The sequence below is a fragment of the Camelina sativa genome, chromosome 9, assembly GCF_030686135.1.
Source record: "Camelina sativa cultivar CO46 ecotype springtype chromosome 9, ASM3068613v1".
NCBI lineage: Eukaryota > Viridiplantae > Streptophyta > Magnoliopsida > Brassicales > Brassicaceae > Camelina > Camelina sativa.
Window position 1 is genome coordinate 25,015,083 of NC_141888.1, and position 25,547 is coordinate 25,040,629.

General features: G+C 35.9%; 1 protein-coding gene, 1 long non-coding RNA gene and 1 pseudogene across 2 annotated transcripts; 2 read left to right on the top strand and 1 right to left on the bottom strand.

Moving 5' to 3' along the window:
• Positions 1-632: 632 nt before the first annotated feature.
• On the top strand, positions 633-2,327 carry LOC109126575 (uncharacterized; annotated as a pseudogene).
• Positions 2,328-6,572: 4,245 nt separating this feature from the next.
• Positions 6,573-16,631, top strand: LOC104715398 (carboxyl-terminal peptidase (DUF239)). Its single transcript, XM_087465730.1, has 8 exons — positions 6,573-6,594; positions 6,787-6,947; positions 8,688-8,774; positions 11,076-11,285; positions 12,067-12,240; positions 12,363-12,416; positions 15,791-15,937; positions 16,082-16,631. The coding sequence occupies exons 1-8, from the start codon at positions 6,573-6,575 to the stop codon at positions 16,457-16,459; spliced, it is 1,233 nt and encodes a 410-aa protein (XP_087321856.1). The 3' UTR covers positions 16,460-16,631.
• On the bottom strand, positions 12,513-15,406 carry LOC147938703 (uncharacterized). Its single transcript, XR_015565001.1, has 2 exons — positions 12,897-15,406; positions 12,513-12,798 (listed from the first exon to the last, which is right to left on the bottom strand). It is a non-coding gene; the product is annotated as an uncharacterized LOC147938703 (long non-coding RNA).
• Positions 16,632-25,547: the final 8,916 nt, after the last annotated feature.

Genomic DNA, 25,547 nt, shown 5'->3' on the forward strand with positions numbered 1-25,547 from the left:
TTCCCAACTCACGAACAGAACAGAGCAGCCGCATGTCCAGTTGTCCACCTCTTCAATCGATTAATCAAGTAAGTTTATAAAAACTAAATTCTGTTTTTACAATGATTTAATTAAATTGTATTGAAATTTCAATATATATCAATATATAGAAGTTAGGTCTTAGAATTGCAATAAAATTTGTGATTGTATAAAAGGTAAACGATTTGTTCTTATATATTTATAATCCAACTTTTTGTGATCATAGTTAATGAATTAAGTTTTTCTTTTATTTAACTCGTATATGCTGTTCAATATTAATAGTTGTCAATTTCATAATGATAACGTACACCAATTTGTTGTTTGATCATGTGTAGACTTTGGTTAAATTGGTGTTAATCAATTGTGTAGAGAAAAAAAAAAGTTGTGTCTATCATAATTCATTTGGCATATACATATATATTTATTTAATGTTGACAATTTGATGAAACAAGATCAGTCTATTAAGCATGCTTTGCATAAACAAGACGATATTACAAGAAATGAGTATTGTATTCGATTGAATGCTTCGGTTGATGCTTCCAGATACTTATTGCGACAAGGATTACCTTTCCGTGGTCATGATGAGTCTGAAAAATCTGCTAACAGAGGAAATTTTGTGGAACTTTTAAAGTACACTGCTGATCAGAATGAAGTTGTGAGTAAGGTTATTTTAAGTAATGCTCATGGAAATAATCAAATGAAGTGTCCTACAATTCAGAAAGATATTGTTCATTGTTTTGCAGAGGAAGTAGTCAAATCTATTATTGAGGAGATTGATCATGATGTTTTTGCTTTGTTGGTGGATGAATCTGCTGATGTTTCTGATAAAGAACAAATTGCAGTAGTTTTTAGATTTGTTGATAAAAGTGGGATAGTCAAAGAGAGATTCTTGAGTATTACACATGTGAGTGAGACATCTGCAACATCTTTGAAATCTGCTATTGATGATTTGTTTGCTAAATATGGATTGAGTTTTAAAAAAGTGAGAGGGCAAGGATATGATGGAGCTAGCAATATGAAAGGCGAATTCAATGGATTAAGAGCATTAATTATGAGGGAAAGCCCGTCAGCATATTATGTCCACTGTTTTGCTCATCAACTTCAATTAGTTGTTATAGCAGTTGCAAAAAAACATTTTAATGTTGGAGAATTTTTTGATATGATTTCTCTGTTGTTGAATGTGGTGGGAGCTTCATGCAAAAGAAAAGATCTGATCCGAGAGAGTCATAGAAAAAAGATTCAAGAAGAAATTGATAAAGGTGAAAGAAGTACTGGAACAGGGTTGAATCAAGAGATCTCTCTTCAAAGACCAGGAAATACCCGTTGGAATTCTCACTACAGAACTCTTGTGCGATTGATTGAGTTATTTTCTTCTATCATCGAGGTGCTTGAGTACATTGAGGATGAAGGTGTAGATGACTTGAAAAGACGTCAAGCACATGGTCTCCTTAACTATTTGCATAGCTTTGATTTTGTGTTTTATTTGCAAATGATGATACACCTATTAGGACTGACAGAGAACTTATCGATGGCGCTACAAAGACAAGATCAAGATATTTTAAATGCTATGTCATTGGTAGGATCAACTAAGAGGCAACTTCAATTGTTTAGGGATGATGGGTGGAATTCTCTCATGATGAAAGTTTCTGCATTTTGTGAGAAACATGAGCTTGAAACGGTTGAGATGGAGGCAGATTTTGTTGACTCAAAGAGACGAAGAAAAAAAACAGGAGTATCCAATATGCATCACTACAAGTTCAATTGCTTATACGCTGTCTTGGATATGCAGCTTCAAGAATTTAACGACCGCTTTAATGAGGTGAACACTGAATTGCTTATTTGTGTTGCTTCTCTATCTCCCATTGATGCATTTTCTGAGTTTGATCACTCAAAGTTATTGAGGTTATCTAAGTTCTATCCAGATGACTTTAGTTCAGGGGAGTTCATATCTCTTGAGCAAGAATTATCTATCTACATTGATAATGTACGAAATGATGACAGATTTTCTAATTTGAAGAATCTAGGGGACCTTGCTCGATTGTTGGTGGAAACACGAAAACATATGTCATATCCTTTGGTTTACAGGCTTTTGAAGTTGGTTTTGATTTTGCCGGTTGCTACTGCAACTGTTGAGAGATGTTTTTCAGCCATGAAAATAATAAAGACGCATCGACGTAATCGAATTGGGGGATCAATTTTTGAATGATTGCTTAGTTTGTTTTATGGAGAAAGATGTATTCAATACTATTACAAACGAGACTGTGATAAAAAGATTTCAGGACATGAAAGATCGTAGAATGCTTTTGTAGGATGTTTTATTTTTTTTAATATGAAAGAACTTTTTTTTACTATGTTTTGACCTGGGTAAAAAAAATTCCTGGATACGCCACTGGTATTGATATGTGTCAAGAGACATTTATAACCTCACATATAGGTCTTAGAAAAGTGATAGCGATATATATTGGTAGTTACTCATATAAAGTTCAAGTAATAATATATAACTAGATTTGGACCCGTGCTAGAGCACGGCTTGAAATTCTTTTTATTTATATTATAATTTTAGAATAAAAATATAATTAATATGATTATTTTTAAAAGATTTTTTGATAAAACATTATGCAATAAAATCATATGCTAAATATGATGGCTTGAAAAAAACATATATTTTGTAAGTTTTATATTGTTAATTTTGTAATTTTATGTATGAGAAATGGCTATGTTTGTTGTTTGTTTTTATTTTAATTTTTGAACATATTTGGTGAAAGTTTTTTTAATATGATTCGTGCTTAGGTAAGATTTTATTTTCAATTGCAATAAAATCTCGTAAATCACGATTAAGTGTGATAAATTGTTAAGATTTTATTCCTTTTTTACGCCTAACCGTATATTTTTATGCCTAACAGTATATATTTTGTAACAAAACATGGAATACTAAATATTGTTGTAAAACACTGGATGGTGGACTCCATAACCGACCATGCAAGGCCATGCACGGTCCATGTGTTTACGGTCCATCGGCCATAGGCCCATCGGCCTCTTTCCTTATACTATGTCGGTTTAAGTTATTATGTTTCCTATTGTGATAAGGCATAGACTTTACTATATATATGTAACCTCTATCAATTCTATGGAATAAGAACAAGAGATTTCAGCCTTTGAATCCTTTAGTTTACAACAAAGATTTTATTTTGAAAATTGTATAAATCATTAGAATATTTTCTTTAAAATGATTTTTGGGATTTTTAAGTGTATTCATATAGCCCACGGATTGACCAATTAATTTATAATATTTTTTAAGCAACCTATATTTAATCTATAACCTATTTTGTAACCAACTTATAAAAATTATATAGTTTTAAACAAAAGTTGTGTACTTCCATTTTATTATATAGGGGATAGAAACTATATAAATCATGTAAATCCAAACTGAATAAAAAATGCAATATGAAACGATACATACAACCATGAAATTAACGTTAAAACTATATCAAAAAGTTGAAAACATTATGTATGGATGGTGAAGAAGATAAGAATAACTGTTAATTAGTGTTGGAAAAAAAGAGAAGAATCTTTCATCTTGGTATGATGAGATCAAAATTCATTGTATGACTATATGAGTCAACATCAATTGCCCTAATTTTCTTATAATTAAAGAGATATCGCTAATGGTATAGTAGCTAGATTCCCTTAATTATAGATATATGAAAGATAAAATATATGGTAAGGTGTTGCAATACTGAATCTATACTAGTATTTTTGCAGCAGTTTTTGCTCAAAAATAATTTTTGGAAAGTTTTTACATTTAATGCATTGACTTTAATATTAGTTACCAAAATTTTCAAAATTAATTATAGATAAGATTTTTAAAAATAAGGAAATCTTTCTACCTCATCCAAACATAAATATCTGATTCTCTTTCATTTTTATTTGAATATATATTTAAATTATCTTAACTTATTCTATAATACATTTAGTTAATAAAAATTGTGATTTTTTTACTGCATATGATGTAATACAAATTTTTAAAAACGGACACATATTACTCAATAGAGAATAAAAAAATATAGGTACAATATCCCACATCGCCTAAAAAAATTGGGCAATAGTTCAAAGTCATACTATAAAAGAGACCAAAATGATTCATAATACAATTGAGTAGAAAGCTTGATTTATCAGACATTCAAACTTTAAAAAACTTTTATTTGGTTTATTCCTGCTCTTTATTTTAAAGATTTTTAAAAAGTTAAATATTATAAATATTTAAAACTTTTAAAATTTTAAATATTATAAATATTTCTATTTTATAAAAAGTATAAATATTATAAATATTTCTATTTTTTAGAAATTTAAACTTTATAAAATGTTAAAAATATTAATAAAATTTAAACGTTTATGAAGTTTCAAATATTATAAATATTTAAACTTTATAAGAAGTTTAAATATTATAAATATTTCAACTTTTTAAAAAAGTTAGAAGATATTTAAAATATTAATAATAATTTAACTTTTACGAAACTTCAAATATAAGAAATACTCAACCATTTTAAGAATTCCAAGTATTATAAATATTTAAATTTTATAAGAAGCGCCAATCTTATAAAATGTAAATGGTTACGATCTTAAAAAATAACATTTTAACTCAATCTAATATTTATAATACAAATATTAAAATTAAGATTATATAGTGCGAGTTAAAATATCTTGAAACGGAGTTATATAGTGAGACATGTTTTGTCGATAATTATATAAATTTAAAATATCATCAATTTGGTGTTAAACGAGTAAAACATCATTTCATTATTTTGTTAGCACTATCGGTATCCGAGAATATACATATTTAATTAAATTAATTAATAAATATTATGTAAAAAAATTATATTGCAGTATTATATGATCTAAACTTTAGACTATAAAATTAACAATTATTATATAATTATAACATATTTAACCAACAAATACAATTTATAATTTAAATATTTTAATTATAAATAATTTGTTCCGCGGTGTACCGCGGGTCTTAATCTAGTAGTTATTATTTGAGTACTAAAATTTTGAGTAGTTTTGAGAACTTCGGTAATCCAAATGTGAACCCGAATCATTTTCCATCTCAATTTTTTTTGTGTTTTATTAAAATTTTATTTATGTATGCATCTTCACAGATCACTAATTCGTATTCCAATTGTATTTGTATCTCCACTACAGACAGATATATTGATATGTGCCAAGAGACATTTATAACCTCACATAGGTCTTAGAAAAGTGATCGCGATATATATTGGTAGTCACTCATATAAAATTCAAGTAATAATATATAATAGAAACTATATAAATCATGTAAACCCAAACTGAATAAAATGCAATATGAAACGATACATACAACCATGAAATTGACGTTGAATTTAAATCAAAAAGTTGAAAACATTATGTATGGATGGTGAAGAAGAAAAGAATACATCAACCAAGAAAAGAATAACTGTTAATTAGTGTTGGAAAAAAAGAGAAGAATCTTCTATCTTGGTATGTGAGATCAAAATTCATTGTCTGACTATATGAGTCATTTGAAAATCAAAGCAGAATACATCAACATCAGTTGCCCTAATTTTCTTATAATTAAAGAGATATCGCTAGCTAGATTCCCTTAATTATAGATATATGAAAGATAAAATATATGGTAAGGTGTTGCAAAACTGAATATTTTTTTTTTTTTTTCAAAAACTGAATAACATTACATGGTCTTAACATTTACACCCAGAAAAAAAAAAAAAAAAAAAAAAAAAAAACATTACCTGGATCAATTTTGTCTGGAGGGAGAAAAGAAAGCATATGTGTGATGTGTCGTCCATCCACTGCATGCGTGGGAACTTTGTTCGAAGTTTCCGTTTTGGGATATTCTCAAAAAGTTTGAGAATAATATCTTCATCCATTTATAGAAACTTTCTGACTTCGGAGTAAAGAAAACGTAGGTTTTGTTTTCCAAAAACACTCTTTAATTTAGTCATGCACAAAAATAAATCTATATATATATGCAGTATGCACTATTTCGACCAGCAAGCCAAGAGTTTTTATTTTCACTCGACTCCTTATCTTTTCTTGCTCCTCCGTCTCAAACGTAACTCTCCTCTTTTTCTTTCTCCCCGATCAAGTTCCGAAGCGTTCACTAAACGAAGATCTAGATTGCATACGTTTGATCTCAGGTTTGCTTCTACTTCAAACTACCCTTTCCGGAGATTTTGATGTTTATCGGATGTTACAGTACTAGCTCATATCATTAATCTAAACCCTAATCATCTTCCATCTCACTTTTTTAATTGTATTAAAAATTTATTTATATACGTATCTTCAAAGATCACTAATTCGTATTAATTCCAATTATATTTTTTAATTGTTATCTTCCACTGCTAAACAACGAAAGCGTAAGTTAAATTAAGAAATACTAATAAACAGTCTCTCTTATACTCTGTTTCTCTCAAACAAAACATTATGTTCTTGCGGTTTCAGCCGACCAATCTTCTAACCTTTTTCAGTTAAAAAAAAAAAGGTTGGAGGACTAGAAAATGTTAAGACCAAAGTGGACAAGTATCTAACTTTGGTGTATATAAACTGGTTAAATGTCAGTCACTAGTCACTACATACAACACACAAGATTAGATACGTGCCCCAAAAAACTAAGCATCAAATAGACGGTTTACATGTCAAAAGTTGTTTCCTTTGCATCATTTTCTGAATCCTATATTGCTTTTTTCTTTTTTTTTCTTTCTTGTATTTTAGATTCGCCATCTTCTGCTTTGTTAGTTTCAGGTAAAACTGCTGTGATAGATCTAAAACTCTTTACCAGTTTCAACATGTCCCGGTTTCTCTGCCTTCTTACGCTAGCACTGTGCGTAGGACTAGCTTCCACGTCAAAGAAGCCTCCAGTGATGACCATCCAGGTATTGTACGATTCTCTGACTATTTAACAGGAATTAGGGTTTACATATATTGTTTAACAGGAATTAACTAGGTTTTAATTTTTGGGGTTTCTTCGTATACGTACAAAGAAGAAAGATAACCAATTAAGAACAAACTATTAGTTTGCATCCAGAAGTTTTCTTTATTGACCCGATCCACTTTGGTATAATATTGACTTGGAGCAACTTGTTTTAATTCTGGGGTTCTTAATTTTACTCTATTTCCAAACGAAAATAAATAAAATCCTGATTTTTGACCCGATTAGTTTAGGTTTATTCAATCCTATCGTATGTTGTGATCATCAGTGTTTTTAGTGGAACTGAACCCAGATCATCAGAATCAAATCGATACTTTAATACTCTTAAGAAATTTAAGACTGTATACTGATAGGGAGTTCAGTTTAAGAAACTAATTAACTAACGTCAAATCAACCGAACATTAATTAGAGTATTATCATTTGAGAATATAAAATAGATATTATTCAGCAGGATCGTCCATAATAATTTACTAATAAAGCTTTATTTTGGGTAAGAAATATTTTTAGCTTATATTATATTTGTAAATAATTACACGTATTGTATTATTCTACTTATAGTTTGTAATTTCACGTATTGTAAATAATTTCACGTATAGTACAATTGCTAATTTTATTTTCTCTTTAACTTGTTCAATGCATTTATATATGTTGTAGTAGCTAGCCTTTTTGTTTAATCAAATAAAACTACAACATTGTGTGTGTGTTTGTTTAATATTTTAAAAAATTCCTATTGTAATCACATATATATGGAACACTTTGCTAAATATATCTTATAAGAAAAATAGAAAATAATAGATAATACTTTAAAGGGAATTTTAGGAATTTTATAATCATTTCAGCAACGAAGAAGTGAAAGCATGTGGTAAGACAATCCGTTTTCGTTTTTCTTTAAACGAAATAAATATTGATATTTCTAGATACTTATATCATTAGAAGTTCTTATCTACACCAACTAATAAAATAACACCGCATTATAAACGAAATAAAGTGAGAATCTAACAAATGTGACATGTGCTCTGTTAAAGAATAAAATCATTTTAATTTTGGAAGGCATCTTAAATTTTAATCAGATACACGTATTATACAATTATGGTATTTGATTTCAATTAAAAGTGTTAAAAATACATGAATTATATATTTTATTTTTTAAAATACAAACAGATTTTGAGAGGAGAGCTTCTGAAAAATAGATGGTTGAAGTTATTGCTTGTTAAAAGAAGATGTTTTGGTTCACAGAATTGGTAGTAAACGTCTAAAAGATGTGAATAGCGTTTAAGTTAAAAACAAATTATGCTATATAGTATACAGTATATTTATATGGCCAATGTATAAGGTAAATGTGAAAAAACAAAACAACACATATAACTGGAAAGTGATAATTAATAGCCCTTTTTCAAAAAAAAAAAAAAAAAAAAAGAAAGTGATAATTAAACTGAGAAGTTAAACAAATTTCATATGATGGTTTTATAGTTTTATGTGTTAATCTTTTCTCATCGTTATAGGCTTTTCCATAGTCCTTTGCTCAACTAAAAGAAGAATCAGTCTGTTTTTATTTCTTAAGTGCCACACAAATTATGAAGTTGAATATGACTCACACATTGATCAGCCTATATTGACATTTATATTTATATACATTTTTGTGATAAATATATTGATAGTTTGTTTCAAAATAATTTACAAACAGAGTCCGGATGGTGATATTATTGATTGCGTCCATATCAGAGAGCAGCCTGCATTTGATGATCCCCTAATGCAGAGTCATGTTATTAAGGTATGTACAGTTCCATATGCCTAAGATAATAGGCAAAATCCTCGTCTTTTAATTTAGAAAATGACGTGACCAATATATAACAGAAAGGTAAACTATAGTTGAAACCGACGCTATAAAATCTGGGAAAACAATCTTAGTTGGAAAACTATTGATCCGTTATTACAGATCTCGTTATATCATCCTTCCCTAGTCTTTTTTTTTTATAATCTATGAACTTATATATGTATCAAGGCTATAAGTCTATAACACTCGGTATTGGTGTGGTTGAGCTTTGGGATCGCTGTCCTGGTTTCATAGGCCACGAGAATATATAATTAATCTTTTATGACTTAATGCACTTAACCTATGTAGAACACACTAGAAGGAGAAGTTTTTGGAAAGAAGAAATCGTATACATCTTCTTTATTTTTCCTTTGTATGAGTGTCTGGAGTTGATAAATTACTATTGAATTGTAAAATCAGTTATCAATGCGATCGACGCCAAAAAAAGAATCTTCTTAAATTATAGTTTAGTATTTCTAGTCGGTTTTGGTAATAATTTTAAAACAGTGACGTCTCTTAACTTGCTAATGTATTTGTTGTAGTTTTTTTTTTGGTAGGAAATGTATTTGTTGTAGTTAGTATCTATATATATAAAGTTAACTTTGCTCACTTCTCATTCCTCCACATCAGCATCCACCTAATCAATTTTTTTTTGCATAAAAAATACTATTTATAATATTCATTCATTACATATTTATTACTTATAATTAATAATAGTAAAAAAATAATTAAATAACGAATTAACTAAAATTAATTAAATGTTAAAATAGTATAAACAATAATATAATTTTTAGTAAATAATAAATATAATAAATATCAAAAAATTAAGAAAAGTAAATGAAAATTTTAAAATAGTAAAAATAATACTATAAATTTGTTTTATTAATAATGTTATTATTAAAATTATAAACAAAAAAAATTATATTCCAAAATTTCGAATGGTTTAATGAGTTTTAGAATGTAAGTAAGATTTTAATGCATGGTGGAGTCAAAAACAAGTTATGTAATTGTATTTATAAAATCTAAATGTGAAAATAAATTGAAGTGAAACATTAGTTTCTAAGAAACATATACCATAAAGATTTATTATTAGATTTTATTTATAAGAAAGAAAAGATTAATTACTTAACTTAACTTAACTTAAAAATTTTGATCTAAAACAAAAACATTGTAAGGGGCACACTTTTTTTTTGGGAAAACTATGAAAAATAAGTTTGAAAAAAATAATCTAACTAAAAAAATAAAATCAATGGTCAGGAAATATAGAAAAAATGATATGTAAGCCGTTACAAAAAGTGGCATGTCATTTGTGTAGCATATATTATTGGGTATATTATCAACTAGAGCTACAATTTTATAACATGGTATAAAACATATATAACAAATATAACATATATATATATATATATATTATTAAAAAAATTTTAACCCAAAACATTAGAAAAAACATATTTAAAGTACACTATTTTTTTTTTTAGAACACGAAGTTGGGGTTGCATCACAAAATTAACATCTGTAAATAACATATGAGATTTTAGAAAAATATGTAACTTGGATTAGTGAATAGATATTCATTGTGGGGTTTAAACGTTTCATCATTTAAGCATTCTTGACTTAGTTGGAAATTCTTTTTGGCAGATAATGCATTTGAACAACCTCATTGTAGCGACATAGCACTAAAACTGTTCATGAAACTTTGTATATTTGCATTTAATGTAGGATATCGATACGTTTAAATGGTCTCTATAATTAGGTCAACGATTGACATTAACGTTAGAACTTTGAAAATTATGTTTTCATGGGATATAAATATGGAATGAACTGTTTTAAAGATAAAAAGTCAGAAGATTGTCGACAATATTATTGCGACACTAGACAATATATGTTACACATACTGTACATTAGTAAAATAAGTATGGCATTTATATGGATTTATCTTTTAATTTTCAAATTATATTTATATTCAATGATTCTTATTGATAAAATTTTTAACTAAAATACCACATAAAATCGCAAATAGATATACCAAAAAAATATTATCTTCAAAGATATATATATGCTGTATATCACTGAGTAAAGTAAGTTTAGTATTTATATAGATTTATACTCAAAAGTTGGAATGATTATATTTGAGCTCAACAATTTCTATTGATAAGAAAAAATTTAAATTAAAATCCCGCGCATGCACGGATACAAATTCTAGTACTCATATATTATTATCTTGGAAACTAATTCTTTCTTTTTGTTTCTCAAATTAAGGACACACCCGCACGATTACCTTATACGATCAACCAAACAGACAAAAGAAGAGTTTGGCAGGTCTGGAACCAGAACGGCACGAGCTGTCCCGACCAAACCATACCCATACGGCGTACCGTGGTCGGGGCCAAACCATTCAAGAAAAGTCACTGGACAGACGTTCGAATCAATCGCCGAACAGTTCCGTACGCCGCCGAGCAAGGACACGAGGTTATTTAATTACTTTTAGAAAATATTTTATACAAGTTTAAAAACAAGAATTTAAAATTAAATTTGAATTGAGAATTAATATATTATGAACTAATTTAAAAATAGTAAAATAGTTTGAAAATATGTGATAGAAATAAAACTAAAATTATGTTAAGAATAATAATAATAAAAGGGTTAAAACTACATAAATATTTTAACATATATGATTGTTTGTAAAAAACACAACCATCAAAATGAAAACTTATGATAAAAATATATTATGGAAAAAACAACTCTATGTCAAAAAGTATGAAATGAAAAATCATAATAATAGAAATAATATAGCAAAAATATATTTTTCAAGATTATAAATATATTAGAATTCATGAAAATTATGGTAAAGGATAAACAATTGTTGATACTGATATTATTAGTAAAAAATATTACTATGAAATAATGTGATCTTAAGCGAAATCTCATACGAACGATGAAAAAAATTATAAACATACGAATGATAAAAGATTGAGAGACACCACCGTAAGAATTATTTTTAGAAAACAATAATAGATTAAAATTATGTTATGAAAACATACGATGAAAAATCACGACTATTATCGAGATTAGTTGCAGTTGTTATTATTATAAAGATTTGTATTTTTATTCAGCTTCTTCCAATCCACCTGTATGGATTATGGAACCTTTGTACTTGGACAAATTTTATTCTGAATAAATTTCTTTTGCTGAAAAAAAAAATAAAGATTTGACATTTTACGTCTGACTTAATTTAATTTAAATAATATAGTACGCCATAGGAGGTCTAGGCTATCTCCATGGAATATATGGAACAGCGGCGACTATGAACGTTTGGGATCCCTCTGTAGAACGAGGGACAGACGAATTTAGCTTGTCGCAGATTTGGCTAGTCGCGGGACATTACAACAAAGACGATCTGAACACAATTGAAGCGGGTTGGCAGGTTTTTTATTCTTTCTTTTCTTTTTTTTTTTCTTTTTTTCTTCTATATCATCATTGTCCACTGTTTAGTCATTGCAAATACGGATAAATGAGTGAGTAAGTTTTGATTTTACTTTTGTTTAGGTATTCCCGGATCATTATCATGACAGCCAGCCACGACTTTTCGTCTATTGGACGGTAAGGTTTACTTTTATAACTTGCCATTAAATTCATAATTTACTAATATAAAGTGAAGCAGATAGAGTTATAAACATATATATGCACATATTTGAATTATTTAATAGTTATCAGGAATTGTAGGATTAGGATAAATAATCTTAACTATATGGACTAGTGTTAGAATTTTCAGTCACGACTTTATTTTCTACCCTAAACAAATGGACAATGAACTGAACAATGTACCAACAGAACCTTTCAACCAACAGACATAAACCTCTGTCAACTCTTTTAAACTTGTCTCACATCCACAATCTTATAGCAAGCCCGAGACTCCTCTTTGCAGCCTTTTAACACTTCACTCTAGAATTCTTGAAGTCATTCCTTTTGCTGCAAAATAACCCTGCAAAACGTCTCCATGTTTGTAGTCTTCACCTAAATTGACACTTGCACTATAAACACCAAAGATCAATCTGAATCTTTAAAACCTCATGAACTTACCTCTTACTTGTGCCTTTAGTTACTTCTTATGAAGCAAATAGGTGTGAACGAGAACCCTTCTTGTTCTACTTCTTTACTCTCATCCTTTCTTGGATCTTTACTCAGTTGCTAATACCAGCTCTTATGACGAACCTTGTTATACCACGCTTTATGCATTGCAATTCACGTACTTGAAGTGAATGAACTAGAAAATTTGCAAAACTTTGCACTTGTCTCTTACCGTCTCCAAAGAGAGTCATTTCAATAATCTTTCATCTTAAGCTTGTACCTCGGTCTTGCTGAACTTATAAAATCCTGCAACTGAGATCCAGACGTCTTAACCACCATCAACATCAAGCATTCTTTAAACATGAAAACTTTCCTTTTTTAACTTTTGTTGCAACCTGATTATGCTTGAACCTTTCTGACATCTTAAACCTGTTCTTGAACCCATGTCTTCTTTACACACTTAACCAACCTGAATCATACCCAAACAGCAACTGATTTCTTTCCATAACTCACACGTGGTGTGCTTCTAAACCTACTTACTCAGACCACGTCTTTTCGCTTATGCTAACCAAGAGACTCTTTAACTGTGTAGCTCCACCTGAAATCACAAACCGTCTTCATGAACATGTATTACGTTTTTCCGTAACATAAGTAACTCCACCTGAAACTTAAATCCTTCAACGTTACTTATATCTCTCCACATTTCTCTCTGTCTTGCTGAGCTAACAACCTCCTTATCACTGTCTCTTCTGATTCACAATCATAAATCTATCTGTGCTCGACTGTATAAACCTTGTCACTTGATATATCTATAATTCTTTCCACTTTGTAGCTACACCAACAGTCTCTTTAATCTCTAGAAAACTCTCCAAGAAACACTTGCTTCCACAGAAGCTCCCAATCTGATTTTGTGAAATAAGATTGTGTACCTTAGTCTTATAGAACAACTAACCAACTGTTAATTCCACCAGAATAAATGTCTTCTGCAACCATCTCAAAGCTCCATTCTTTCTTACTTGCAGAAATTCTCACACTGTCTTGAATGTACCATTTCTGAAAATTCCAAAGAAACACCCGAACAAATCTTAGTAACTTATCGAGCAGAACCTTTAAACTTTATTCCTCAAGTCTAGATCCTTTTTTTATAACCAGCTGATCCACTTTTCTTCTTTTGACTCTCTGACCTTGAGCCATAAGAAACAAAAACCTGTGTCTTGTTGCTTGATTTATGTAAAACTGATTTTCCTTATCAGCTTTATCAAGAGTCCAACATCTTAAATCATTTCCAGGAACTTAGTTAGATATATTGCAGCTCTTGCCTGAGCCAACCTTTTCTCTAGCAGTTTCCTTATTGACTTGTACTCTTCCATGCTTCTTGTTTAGGAACCTTTTGACTTGGCTTGTTTCTTAGAAAACATCACCCTTGTTGTTCCATCATAAAACCATCTGAATTAAATACTTCCAATGTCACTAATAAACCCAACAACCGATACTGCTGTAACTTGCCAATTTCCATTTTGACAATACTTGCACTGACAGAACTCTGAGATCTTGTTGAACCGTAGACCTCACAGCCTGAAACCATATCAGATTCTCAAAACCAGATACTTAACCCAAAGACTAAACTTGTAGCCTAGAGCTCTTCAAATCTTTCTCATAACCTGAAATCTTCGTAGTCATAGAACGGTCTTGAACCCGACAGTTTCTACTTTGCTCCACCTGCAATTCCCTTACTTGAATCTCAACCTTAAACCTGATGCTTTAACATGCCATAACACATAGATGCATCCTCCAAAGCCGTCCCCTAGTAACCAGAATCTATGACCTTCCAACACAGTTCTTTCAATCACTCTTGAACACTAACTGAAGTCGATTTTAAACAAATATACACAAGCTACACTCAATCTGAAACTCAGCAAAGAGTATATAAGCTTTCTTTTGTTAAAATCATCAATCTTCTTGTATTCTAATCTTGAAACTCAATAACATCACAAACGTGATTTGCAGCGAATAATAGACTACTTCCTCCTCCAGAATTGAGTCTTGTAAGATGCTAAACCGATTCTGCTTTTCGTAACTTCAGAGTCTAAACCTGAATCGAACTGAAATTTATGAAATCTTTCATCCAACATCAATCTCAAAACGATTTCTTCTAACATATACAAGAACACTTCTTGTAACGACCGTCTTCGTCTCCGTATCTGAATTTACCACTTCCTGTGCGTGTAACGACTTCGCCTGCAAGTTCTTTGACGGAAACTTGCATCGTTGCATAAACTTGAGCCAATCTGAAATCACCTCAATCGATCAAATCTTTCTGATGATCTTCCCTCCTCCGTATCCGGTGACTTCGACCTTCAACTGTCACCACCTTCTTCTTCCTTCAACTGTCACCCAGAACTCTCTCACCAGAGCTCTGTTTCAATCTCTCATTCTACTCTCACTCTAGACTCACTCACGAAGAAGAAGAATCTTATTGTCCCTAGCCCCTTGTCACGTGTACCCCACATGTCGCGTTCTCCTCTCCCCTGTAGAAGAAGCTTCGTTTATATGAAACGGCATCGTATTGTCCCTAGCCCCTTGTCACGTGTACCCCACGTGTCTCTTTATTTCATAAGAGAGATTATGATGAGATCCTCTGTTTCTAACAGCAGCTTCTCCCTAACGCTTCTTTGAAGTTGGCTCACAATTCACATATACGAACACTCAAATTTTCTACTTATTGTGGTTTACCGTAAACACTTAACACTAAAATTGTAATCTCATATCCGTTTGAACTATGAATTTTTTTTTTTTTTTTTTGATAAACAACAAGTCTGAGAATATATTTGGAACTACTGTTGGACTCTTTAATAACTCATGTTATGATTATGACAAACTGACAATAATGTGTAAATGTCTTGCAGCGGGACACATATCAAAAGACAGGGTGTCTCAATCTTGAATGCTCTGGATTCGTACAAGTCAGTAACCAATTTGCAGTAGGTAGTGCATTTTCTCCTACCTCTTCTTACGGCGGCAGCCAGTTTGACGTAACAATGTTCATATGGAAGGTTTGTAAATGACTTTTCCCAATTTAAATCAATTTTGTTAGTTCTCTTATTCGGTTAAAATGCTCGTCCCCTGAAACTTAGTCTCCATCTTGCTATTTGAGAGTTTTTAGTTTGTTGTTGTAATGTTTTGTTTTGGAATCGTAGGATGCTAACGATGGGAACTGGTGGCTGATCATTGATTCATCGGTGATCGGGTATTGGCCGGCGAAGCTGTTCACGCATCTAGCTCATGGCCCGGCGGAGTTGGTACAGTGGGGTGGCGAGATTGTGAACACACAGAGCTACGGCCAGCACACTACCACGCATATGGGTTCGGGCCACTTTGCAGAGGAAGGCTACGGCAAGGCAAGCTTCTTCCGCAACCTGAAGATCATTGACTACCTCGCATACCTACAACCAGTCCAAGAGTTTACCTTGTACACGAAACACCCGACGTGTTACAACGCACAGAAGGGACACAGTGAGGAGTGGGGAAGTTATTTTTACTTTGGCGGACCTGGATTTAACTCCTTATGTCCCTAGTATTTGCAGACCGGTGCCATAGTTATAAGATTTGAAACATTCGCTTACGGCCTTTCTTTCCATAAAAACATTAAAGTGCCAATTAAATAAAATATTATTGTAACTTTAGACCATGTAATGTATATAAACGTGTTTAATATAATATAATCAAGTACAACTCTAATCTATACTATCAACCGGGGGAGAGTACACTTTGAGATATATAAAAAAACAAAACAAATATATCATACAATGCCCCCACGACAACAAAAAGAAAGAAGAAAGAAGAAACCATATCGAGGGAAAACAGGTAATCTAAATGGATCAAAACAAGCAGACCTTAAAGGATCCGGTTTTACCTTATTCGGATCGTGGAATATTACAAACGTTTCTAAACATCCTCTTCCGCCGAAACCTATAAAGAAATTCAAATAATAAATAGGGAGAAATAATATTCTAATTAAGTACCTACCAAATCAACAGTTAACGACATTTAAACTCCCAAAGATCTGTTCTTCCAAACAATACAATTTGTAGAAACTAACCATTCTTAGAATCGAATAAATATCAGTCATCAATCCTTAAATTAAAAACCTAAATTAACAAATACTTCACACCCGAAACTAGTTTCATATGCTCCCTGATGTGGTGAGTTTGATTTTTCAGGAAGATTTAACGGGACATGCGTGTCCTCGTAATGTTGTTGTGTAATTTCTTTTCTTTTTTCAATAAATAGCTGGGAGGTTTTCTCCTGGTTTCCCACCAAAAAAAAAAAGAAACTAGCTCATTTCCAAAACTAACTAAATCGGACTCTATCAAATGAAATCCCTAAAGATTCTGTATAGTAACATCTCAAATCAAAATAATTTCCAAAACTAACATAATCTTACTGTTTCGGAAAACATTAACTGAAAATCTTTAATTGATTACATAGAATATCGCAAAAAACACCTCCATTACTACTATTAACACCAAAGTAGACGTCGTACACAACCAAACACATCAAACCTAAAATAACAACTCAAAAAATCACCTTAATAGTATTGATGGCCGCCAATGATGGTATCACTCATGTGTCCGATATTAAGTCCTTCAAAACAGCATAGAAGATCAGAGTCAAAATCTTGCCAAGGTAATCCATAATGGTTTGATATTTTACCATATGCACGGAGTTACGTTTAAATCTGTAACATCCGCTAACCAATTAATGGGTTTTTGGGATGGGTGTCGATCGACACCAAGGGTGGTGTCGGTCGACACTAGCAATTTTTGGTTCGACAAGTTTGATTTAATTGTCGATTTGGATCGGTTTGGTTTAAAGAAACCTTATAACCGGGTTGTTTAAGTGGGAGGTCGACGAAAAGGGTTTTGGGGGAAGTGTTTTGTCGCCGTTTAGAGATAGTAAGAGGGAGAATAGTGATCTTGAGAGTTTGGAGGCTTTTTGGGAGATTCTTGGCTTGGATTGAGAGATATGTTGTTGTGGAGTGAAGATCTTGTGCTAGGAACAAAGGAGAAGGTATTGGTCTAGGACATGAGATCAAGGTTGTCCGTACGCATGTCCGTACAAGCGTCCGTACGGTCTCGATCCTTAGGCCATAGTTCGGTCCGAGTAATAAGAAGGAGAGGCCTTAATGATATTGAAGCCCAATGAGAAGAAGGATCGAAAAGATAGAAGATAAATATCTTGTCAAGAGAAGAGTCACATGTTCACCTTCGGTATGCGAGTGTTAAGCGAGTCAACCAAGGGAAGGGCACGTCACTTTCATCATTAAGAATGATCACGACATGCCCAAGCAAGTGGCTATCTCCTTCCTTTTGTATTTAACGGCTATGTGCCTCTTTGTCTTTCTATATTAAGCCTTGTAACAACATAAGAAATAATCTAATTAAGTCTTTTGTTCTATATTCTCTCTTCTCACTTGTTTTCTCTCGATTCTCTTCATTCTCTATTATACATTTGCAATTCTAACATGGTATCAGAGCCAGGTTTCTGTTCTTGACAAAACCAGCTCCATTCTCTAGTCTTGATTCTCTATTCTTGTTGTTCGCTTTCTACTCTTGTTCATTGTTCTTGCGTTTATCCACCGGTCACAAGCTTTACCCGGCGGTCAATAGCATTCTACCATGGAGAACACCAAGCCGCTTGTTCTACCGACTGTCCTCAAGGGAGGAAACTATCTACTGTGGTCAAAAACCACCAAAACCGTGTTGTGTGGCCGCGGACTTTGGAACCACATCGAAGGTGGAAGAGTTCCAAAGAAAGTCACCAAAGAAGATAGAAAATAAACCATCAAAGAAGATGAAGAAGAGGCTAAGCTCGAGGAAGAAGCTAAATGGTTCCAAGAAGACCAAACCGTCCTCTCTATACTCCAAAACTCTCTTGAAGCTCCCATCCTAGAAGCCTACTCCTATTGTGAAACGGCTAGCGAACTATGGGAGACCCTCAAGAATGTGTTCAGAAATGTCTCCAACCTCACTCGAGTCTTTGAAGTAAAGAAGTCTATCAACGACCTGAATCAAGAGGATATGGAGTTCAACAAACATTTAAGGAAGTTTAGGTCACTATGGGCCAAATTCGAGATGCTCCGACCAAACACCATGGACCCGGCCGTGCTCAACGAGCGAAGGGAACAAGACAAGGTCTTCGCCTTGCTTCTTACCCTCAACCCTACCTTCAACGATCTCATAAAACATATCCTTCGGTCAGATAAGCTCCCAAGCCTTGATGATGTGTGTGCACAGATCCAAAAGGAACAAGGCTCACTCGGTCTCTTTAGTGGTAAGGGGGAGCTTGTCACGGCAAACAAAGGGATATTCAAACCGGAGGAGCGGAGGTCGAAGGGTGGATGTGAGCATTGTAAGAGGAAGAACCATACCAAGGAGAAGTGTTGATTCCTACATCCTCACTTACGCCCAAGTCAACATCACAAGGAACCGCGAGCTAACCTCACTCACACCAAAGACGAGCAAGGTCAGACCGGCGGTTCTTCAAGGAATGGTGATGAAGCGGCCTCAGGTGACTATGTGAGGAAATCAGACTTAGAAGCCTTCTTCAAGTCATTGGCTCTCAAGGAGCCTTCCGGTAAGACCTTCTTGACCCAAAAGTCCGAGAACTCTCTTGTTGTAGACTCGGGTGCTTCTCACCATATGATTAGTAATTCGAGTCTCTTAAACAACATAGAACCGGGTAGGGGTGAAGTTATTATAGCAAATGGGGATAAGATCCCTGTTCAAGGAATTGGTAACCTTAGGTTATTTAACAAAGAGTCTAAGGCCTTTTACAAGCCAAAATTTACTTCTAATCTCTTATCGGTTAAGAGGGCTACTAATGATCTCAATTGCTATGCTATATTTGGACCTAATGATGTGCATTTTCAGGATATTGAGACAGGAAAACTGATTGGTGGAGGTGGAACCAAAGATGATCTTTATATTCTTGAAGAGAGTTCACCAAAGACACCAAAATCTTTTTCCCTTAGTTCTTGTCTTGGAATTTCTTTTAATGCAATATGGCATGCTAGGCTAGGACATCCTCATTCTAGAGCTCTTAATTTGATGATGCCTAATGTTTCTTTTGATCACTCTAGTTGTGAAGCTTGTATACTTGGCAAACATTGTAAGACCGTTTTTACTAAGTCCACTACCGTTTATGAAAAATGCTTTGACTTAGTTCATTCAGATGTTTGGACATCTCCATTTGTCTCTAGGGATAATAACAAGTATTTTGTGACCTTCATAGATGAAAAATCCAAGTATACTTGGGTCACTTTACTTCCCTCCAAGGACCGTGTGATTGATGCCTTTATGAATTTTCAAAATTATGTCACTAATCAGTTTAATGCTAAGATTAAAGTGTTTAGGACAGACAATGGAGGCGAGTATACAAGCAATCGATTTAATGAACACCTAGCACAGCATGGTATTGTACATCAAACAAGTTGCCCCTACTGATGTGACCCGGAGACGCGGTCACGATACGGTTGCGGTACGGTCGCGGCTTGAGCTCTCGGTCAACTTTCAAACGGTAGAGCTTTCTTCAGCCGAGGTTCTGGACTTCGGATCTAGGAGAGAATCAAACGAGGGAAACGGAGTTTGAAGGAATTCAAACGAGCGGTTTGGGAGATACGTCGAGAAGCCACGAACGGATCGGTCAGATGGTACGGATGCGGAACGAACGAACGGTCGACTACGGTGGAAACGATGGTGGAGACGATTTGAAGCGATTTAGTGGAGAACTCGAGAACTTATGAAAGAGAACTCGAGGTTGCGAAGGGGAAAGATGGAAACGAAGTGAAGAGGGAAAATACGAATGGATCGAGAGACGACACAAATGGTTTGGCTCTCCTCTTGATACGGTCTCTAACAAGGTCGAACCTGGTTCGAGGCTTGTTAGGGTTTTCTCAAGGTTCAATCCCAGATTGAAGAAAGAGAAGAGTGAGACGAGTTTCAAGAATCTCTCTTGAAGAAAAGTTTTATTTTCATACAAGTCTAAGGAGAACAAGGGCTTAAGGAGAGTTTAAACAGATAGGCCTAGATAGGAGCTTAAGGACACGCGGATTCATCTTGATCCGCACATCGTCCTTTTGACGTGTCCCCTTTACAAAGAGAACACATCGCCACCTTTTGACTAAAAACGCTTAGCCACAAACACTCTCCAACGTTCACAAACATAAGGATCAAAAGAGAATATTCTCAAGTTCAAAATTAAACCAAAAATAAGAGGGAAAGAGAGATAACCGCCTTGGCCTTGCGCGTGAAGCAACTTAGCCTTTAGGCGTTTTGCGTTTAGCTCCATGCCTCGTTAAAACCTTCTCCGGTAAACCCATTGGGAAAAACCCGGAGGGAGGAAAAAGAGTACACTTCCTCGCTTAACGACTTGACCGTCTTCACTCTTGGGTAAGAGTGAAGACTAAGCGGACTGAGCCTTCGGAGTCTTCATGGGGGGGCTGGCTTCGGACGAATGTTCGGACAAATAGGTTGAGTCGCTGCTTGGCCGCCTTTGCTGAGCTCTTGGAACGTGTGGTGGCTCCGGGAATGATTGTTGGAGCCTTGGCCGCGTCTGAAGAGGTTGCCCTAGTTGCGTCCGATGCGTCTTGGTCAGGCGTCTCGGTCGCGTCCGGCGTTTCTTGGTCTTCTTGGCCGAGGTCGCGTCCTGCGATCACATCATTCCCTCCCCCTTGAAAAGTTTTTGTCCCCAAAACATCTTCGTCTTCACCTACATCAAACGGAACGAGGTCAGTGACAATGAAAGAGGTAGACGTACCATACTTACCTGGAAGTTCAAGCCGGTAGGCGTTGTTGTTGATCTTCTCGACGACTCGGAATGGGCCATCTCCTCGCGGGCTGAGCTTTTCCTTGCGTTTTTGCTGGAACCTCTCCTGCTTTAAGTGTAACCAGACCCAATCACCAGGCTTGAATAACATCGGTTTACGACCCCGGTTGAGAAAGCGCGCGTACTGCTCGTTTCTTCGTTCGATATTGGCTCGAACCTCCTCGTGTAATGCCTTGACCATTTCAGCTCTCGCAACTCCGTCTTGATTCTCGGCTTCTTTCGGTGGTATAGGGAGGAGATCTAGTGGCGTTAATGGTTTGAACCAGTAAGCGACCTCGAACGGAGATCTTTTCGTGGCCGAATGCACCGCCTGATTGTACGTGAACTTGATGATCGGGATGCACTCGAGCCAGGAGCCTTTGTTGCTTGCGATAGCTGTGCGGAGCAAGGCTCCTATCGATCTGTTGACGACCTCCGTTTGGCCATCGGTCTGAGGGTGAGCCGCGGTAGAGTAGAGGAGCTTTGTCCCGAGCTTCCGCCAGATAGTGCGCCAGAAGTGGCCAAGAAACTTGGGATCCCGATCGGATATGATGGTGCGCGGAACGCCATGAAGCCTTACGACCCAACTAAAGAACAAATTCGCCAATTGTACGGCATCATTGTTCTTGTGGCACGGGATGAAGTGAGCCATCTTTGAGAACCTATCAACAACCACCATGATACTATCTCTATGCGCTAAAAAGGTAGGCCGAGGATAAAATCCATGGAGAGATCGATCCATGGTGCGGTGGACACGGGCAAGGGCATGTAGAGGCCATGCGGGTGAGTTGTCGACTTGGAGGTGCGACAAATGATACAACGGCCGACGTGCCTCTCCACCATACTTCGCATCTTTGGCCAGTAAAAATGTTCCTTGTGCACGGCCAGGGTCTTGGTGATGCCAAAATGACCCGCTAAGCCTCCACTATGAGCTTCACGAACAAGCAACTACCAGATAGATCCATTTGGTTTGCACAGCCGTCGTCCTCTGAATAGGAACCCCTCATGAAGGTAGAATTCGGTGTAAACTCCCTTCCCGTGGTTCCGGAAGCAATCTCCAAACTCAGCATCTCCATCATAAGCATCCTTGATGCTTTCGAACCCCAACACTCACGCGTCCATTGTGGTGATCAGTGCGTGCCGTCTTGATAGGGCGTCGGCGACTACGTTCTCCTTGCCTTTCTTGTATTTGATGACGTAGGGGAACGACTCAATGAACTCCAGCCACTTTGCATGATGCCTCTTGAGATTTGTCTGGCCGCGGAGATGCTTTAGAGTTTCGTGATCAGTGTGAATCACAAACTCTTTCGCCAATAGATAGTGTTGCCAAACCTCCATGGCACAAACGAGGGCGTATAACTCCTTGTCATACGTAGGATAGTTAAGCGTAGCTCCACTAAGCTTCTCACTAAGATACGCCACCGGTTTGCCTCCTTGAGTCAAGACAGCTCCGACCCCGACTCCCGATGCATCGCACTCAACCTCAAACATTTTGTTGAAGTCGGGCAATGTGAGCATGGGGGCTTGCGTGAGGCATTTCTTGAGTTCGGTAAACGCCTTGTCTTGTTCTTCTCCCCATTGAAACTCGCTGTTCTTCTTGATCACGGAGGTGAGAGGCGCGGCGACCGTACTGAAGTCTCGCACGAACCTCTGATAAAAGCTTGCTAGGCCGTGGAATGACCGAACTTGAGTGATACTCGTTGGCGTGGGCCACTCCTCTATTGCGCGTATCTTCTCTCCATCAACTTTGAGGCCCTGCGAACTCACAACAAAGCCTAAAAAGACCAATTCATCAGCAGCAAACACGCACTTTCTCAAGTTTGCATAGAGTTGCTTTTCGCGGAGAGTAAACAAGACAGCCTCTAGGTGTTTAACATGATCGGACAAGCTAGAGCTATACACTAATATATCATCAAAATAAACCACTACGAATTTGTTGATAAACGATCTCAAAACATGGTTCATAAGACGCATAAAGGTAGAGGGGGCGTTAGAAAGACCGAATGGCACTACCAACCATTCGTACAAACCTTGTTTTGTTTTGAAGGCCGTCTTCCACTCGTCTCCCTCCTTCATGCGAACTTGATGGTACCCGCTCTTCAAATCGATCTTTGAGAAGACGCTGGCGCCACTTAGTTCGTCGAGCATGTCATCAAGGCGTGGGATCGGGTGCCGATATTTGATGGTGATGTTGTTGACGGCTCTACAATCGACGCACATCCTCCATGATCCGTCTTTCTTCGGGACCAAGAGCACTGGCACGGCACACGGACTCAAGCTCTCTCGAACGTAGCCTTGCGCCATGAGTTCCTTGACTTGTCGCTGAAACTCCTTTTCCTCTTCGGGGTTGACACGGAAAGCTGGCCGGTTGGGGAGCTGTGCGCCTGGCACGAGATCGATCTGATGCTCGATGCCTCTGATTGGTGGTAGGCCTTCGGGGAACATATCGGCAAAACGCTTAAGTACGCCGCGTATGACCTCCGGTAAAGCTTATAGTGACCCATCAAGACCTGAAAGCAACGCATCTCGAAACACCATCAAAAACACTTGGGCTGAGTCCTTAAGGGACTTTCTAACATCACCATACTGACTCAAGAAATTCTTTTTGTCGTTCGCGTCTTTAGAAAACTTGTCTTGCATCTCATGAACTTGCGTGGGGCTCAAGGGTTTCAAGCAAATATGTTTGTTGTCATGAACGAAAAAGTATTGGTTAGTATGGCCGCAGTGTGTGGCGCGCTTATCAAACTGCCATGGACGCCCCAATAAGAGGTGGCTAGCTTGCATAGGCACTACATCACAAAGGACATGATCCTTATACGGACCAACACTGAATGGGACCATGACCTGTTCCTTTACATGGATCACGGTCTTATCATTTAACAATCTCAAGCGGTAAGGACGGGGGTGGTTTGTGGTTTCAATAGAAAGTTTCTTGACAAGACTGGAACTTGCCACGTTAGTGCAAGAATCTCCGTCTATTATCAAGCCACAAACGCGACCACTTACAGTGCACCTCGTGTGGAAGATGTTGTCACGTTGGTTGGCGTCATCAGTGGCTATGCCGGCGTTCAAGATGCGGCGTATCATTAGCAGTTCTCCAACCTCGGGTTCCGCAACAGCTTCTTCCAGCTCAGCTTCTCCTCGCGCATCTTCTTTGGTGGCCTCATCGTCGGACTCGATCTCGCCAGCCTCGGTCAATATCATTGTCTGGGCGTTCGGACAATCACGAGCATATTGGCCCCTCCCTTGACACTTGAAACACATAATGTCGCGGCTCCGGACGTTGGTGATGTTGCGTCGCGGATCTTGGCGCTCATTGGTGGCCGGCTCCCTAGGTTTGAATCTCGAGTCCACACTGGTCGCCTTGGGCTTCTCTGGCAAACGGTTTGATGGCGACGCGTTAGGAGTCCAATTTGTAGCTCATTGAGTTCGACCACGAGGCGCAGAGGCGCTCTTCTTCTTGATTTGAGTCTCAATTTGCACCGAGAGATGTAATAACTCTTCAAAGGTTTGATAGGGCTGGCGCATTGCGCTCTTGCAATCCATCCAAGAACTGAGCCATGAGTGACTCTTCGGAGTCATCGACTTGCACTCGGTTGCGCAAGTGTTCAAATTCTTCGTTATACTCCTCCATGTTTCGTGCGCCTTGCGTGAGTCACCGAAACTTCTTCTGGAGCTCGCGGTGGTAGTATGGAGGCACGTAGCGCCTTCGCATTTCCGCCTTCAAGACCTCCCAAACAGTGATAGGTCGGTCGTGGTTGCGTCGTTGCTCGGCTTCGAGTCGATCCCACCAGGTAA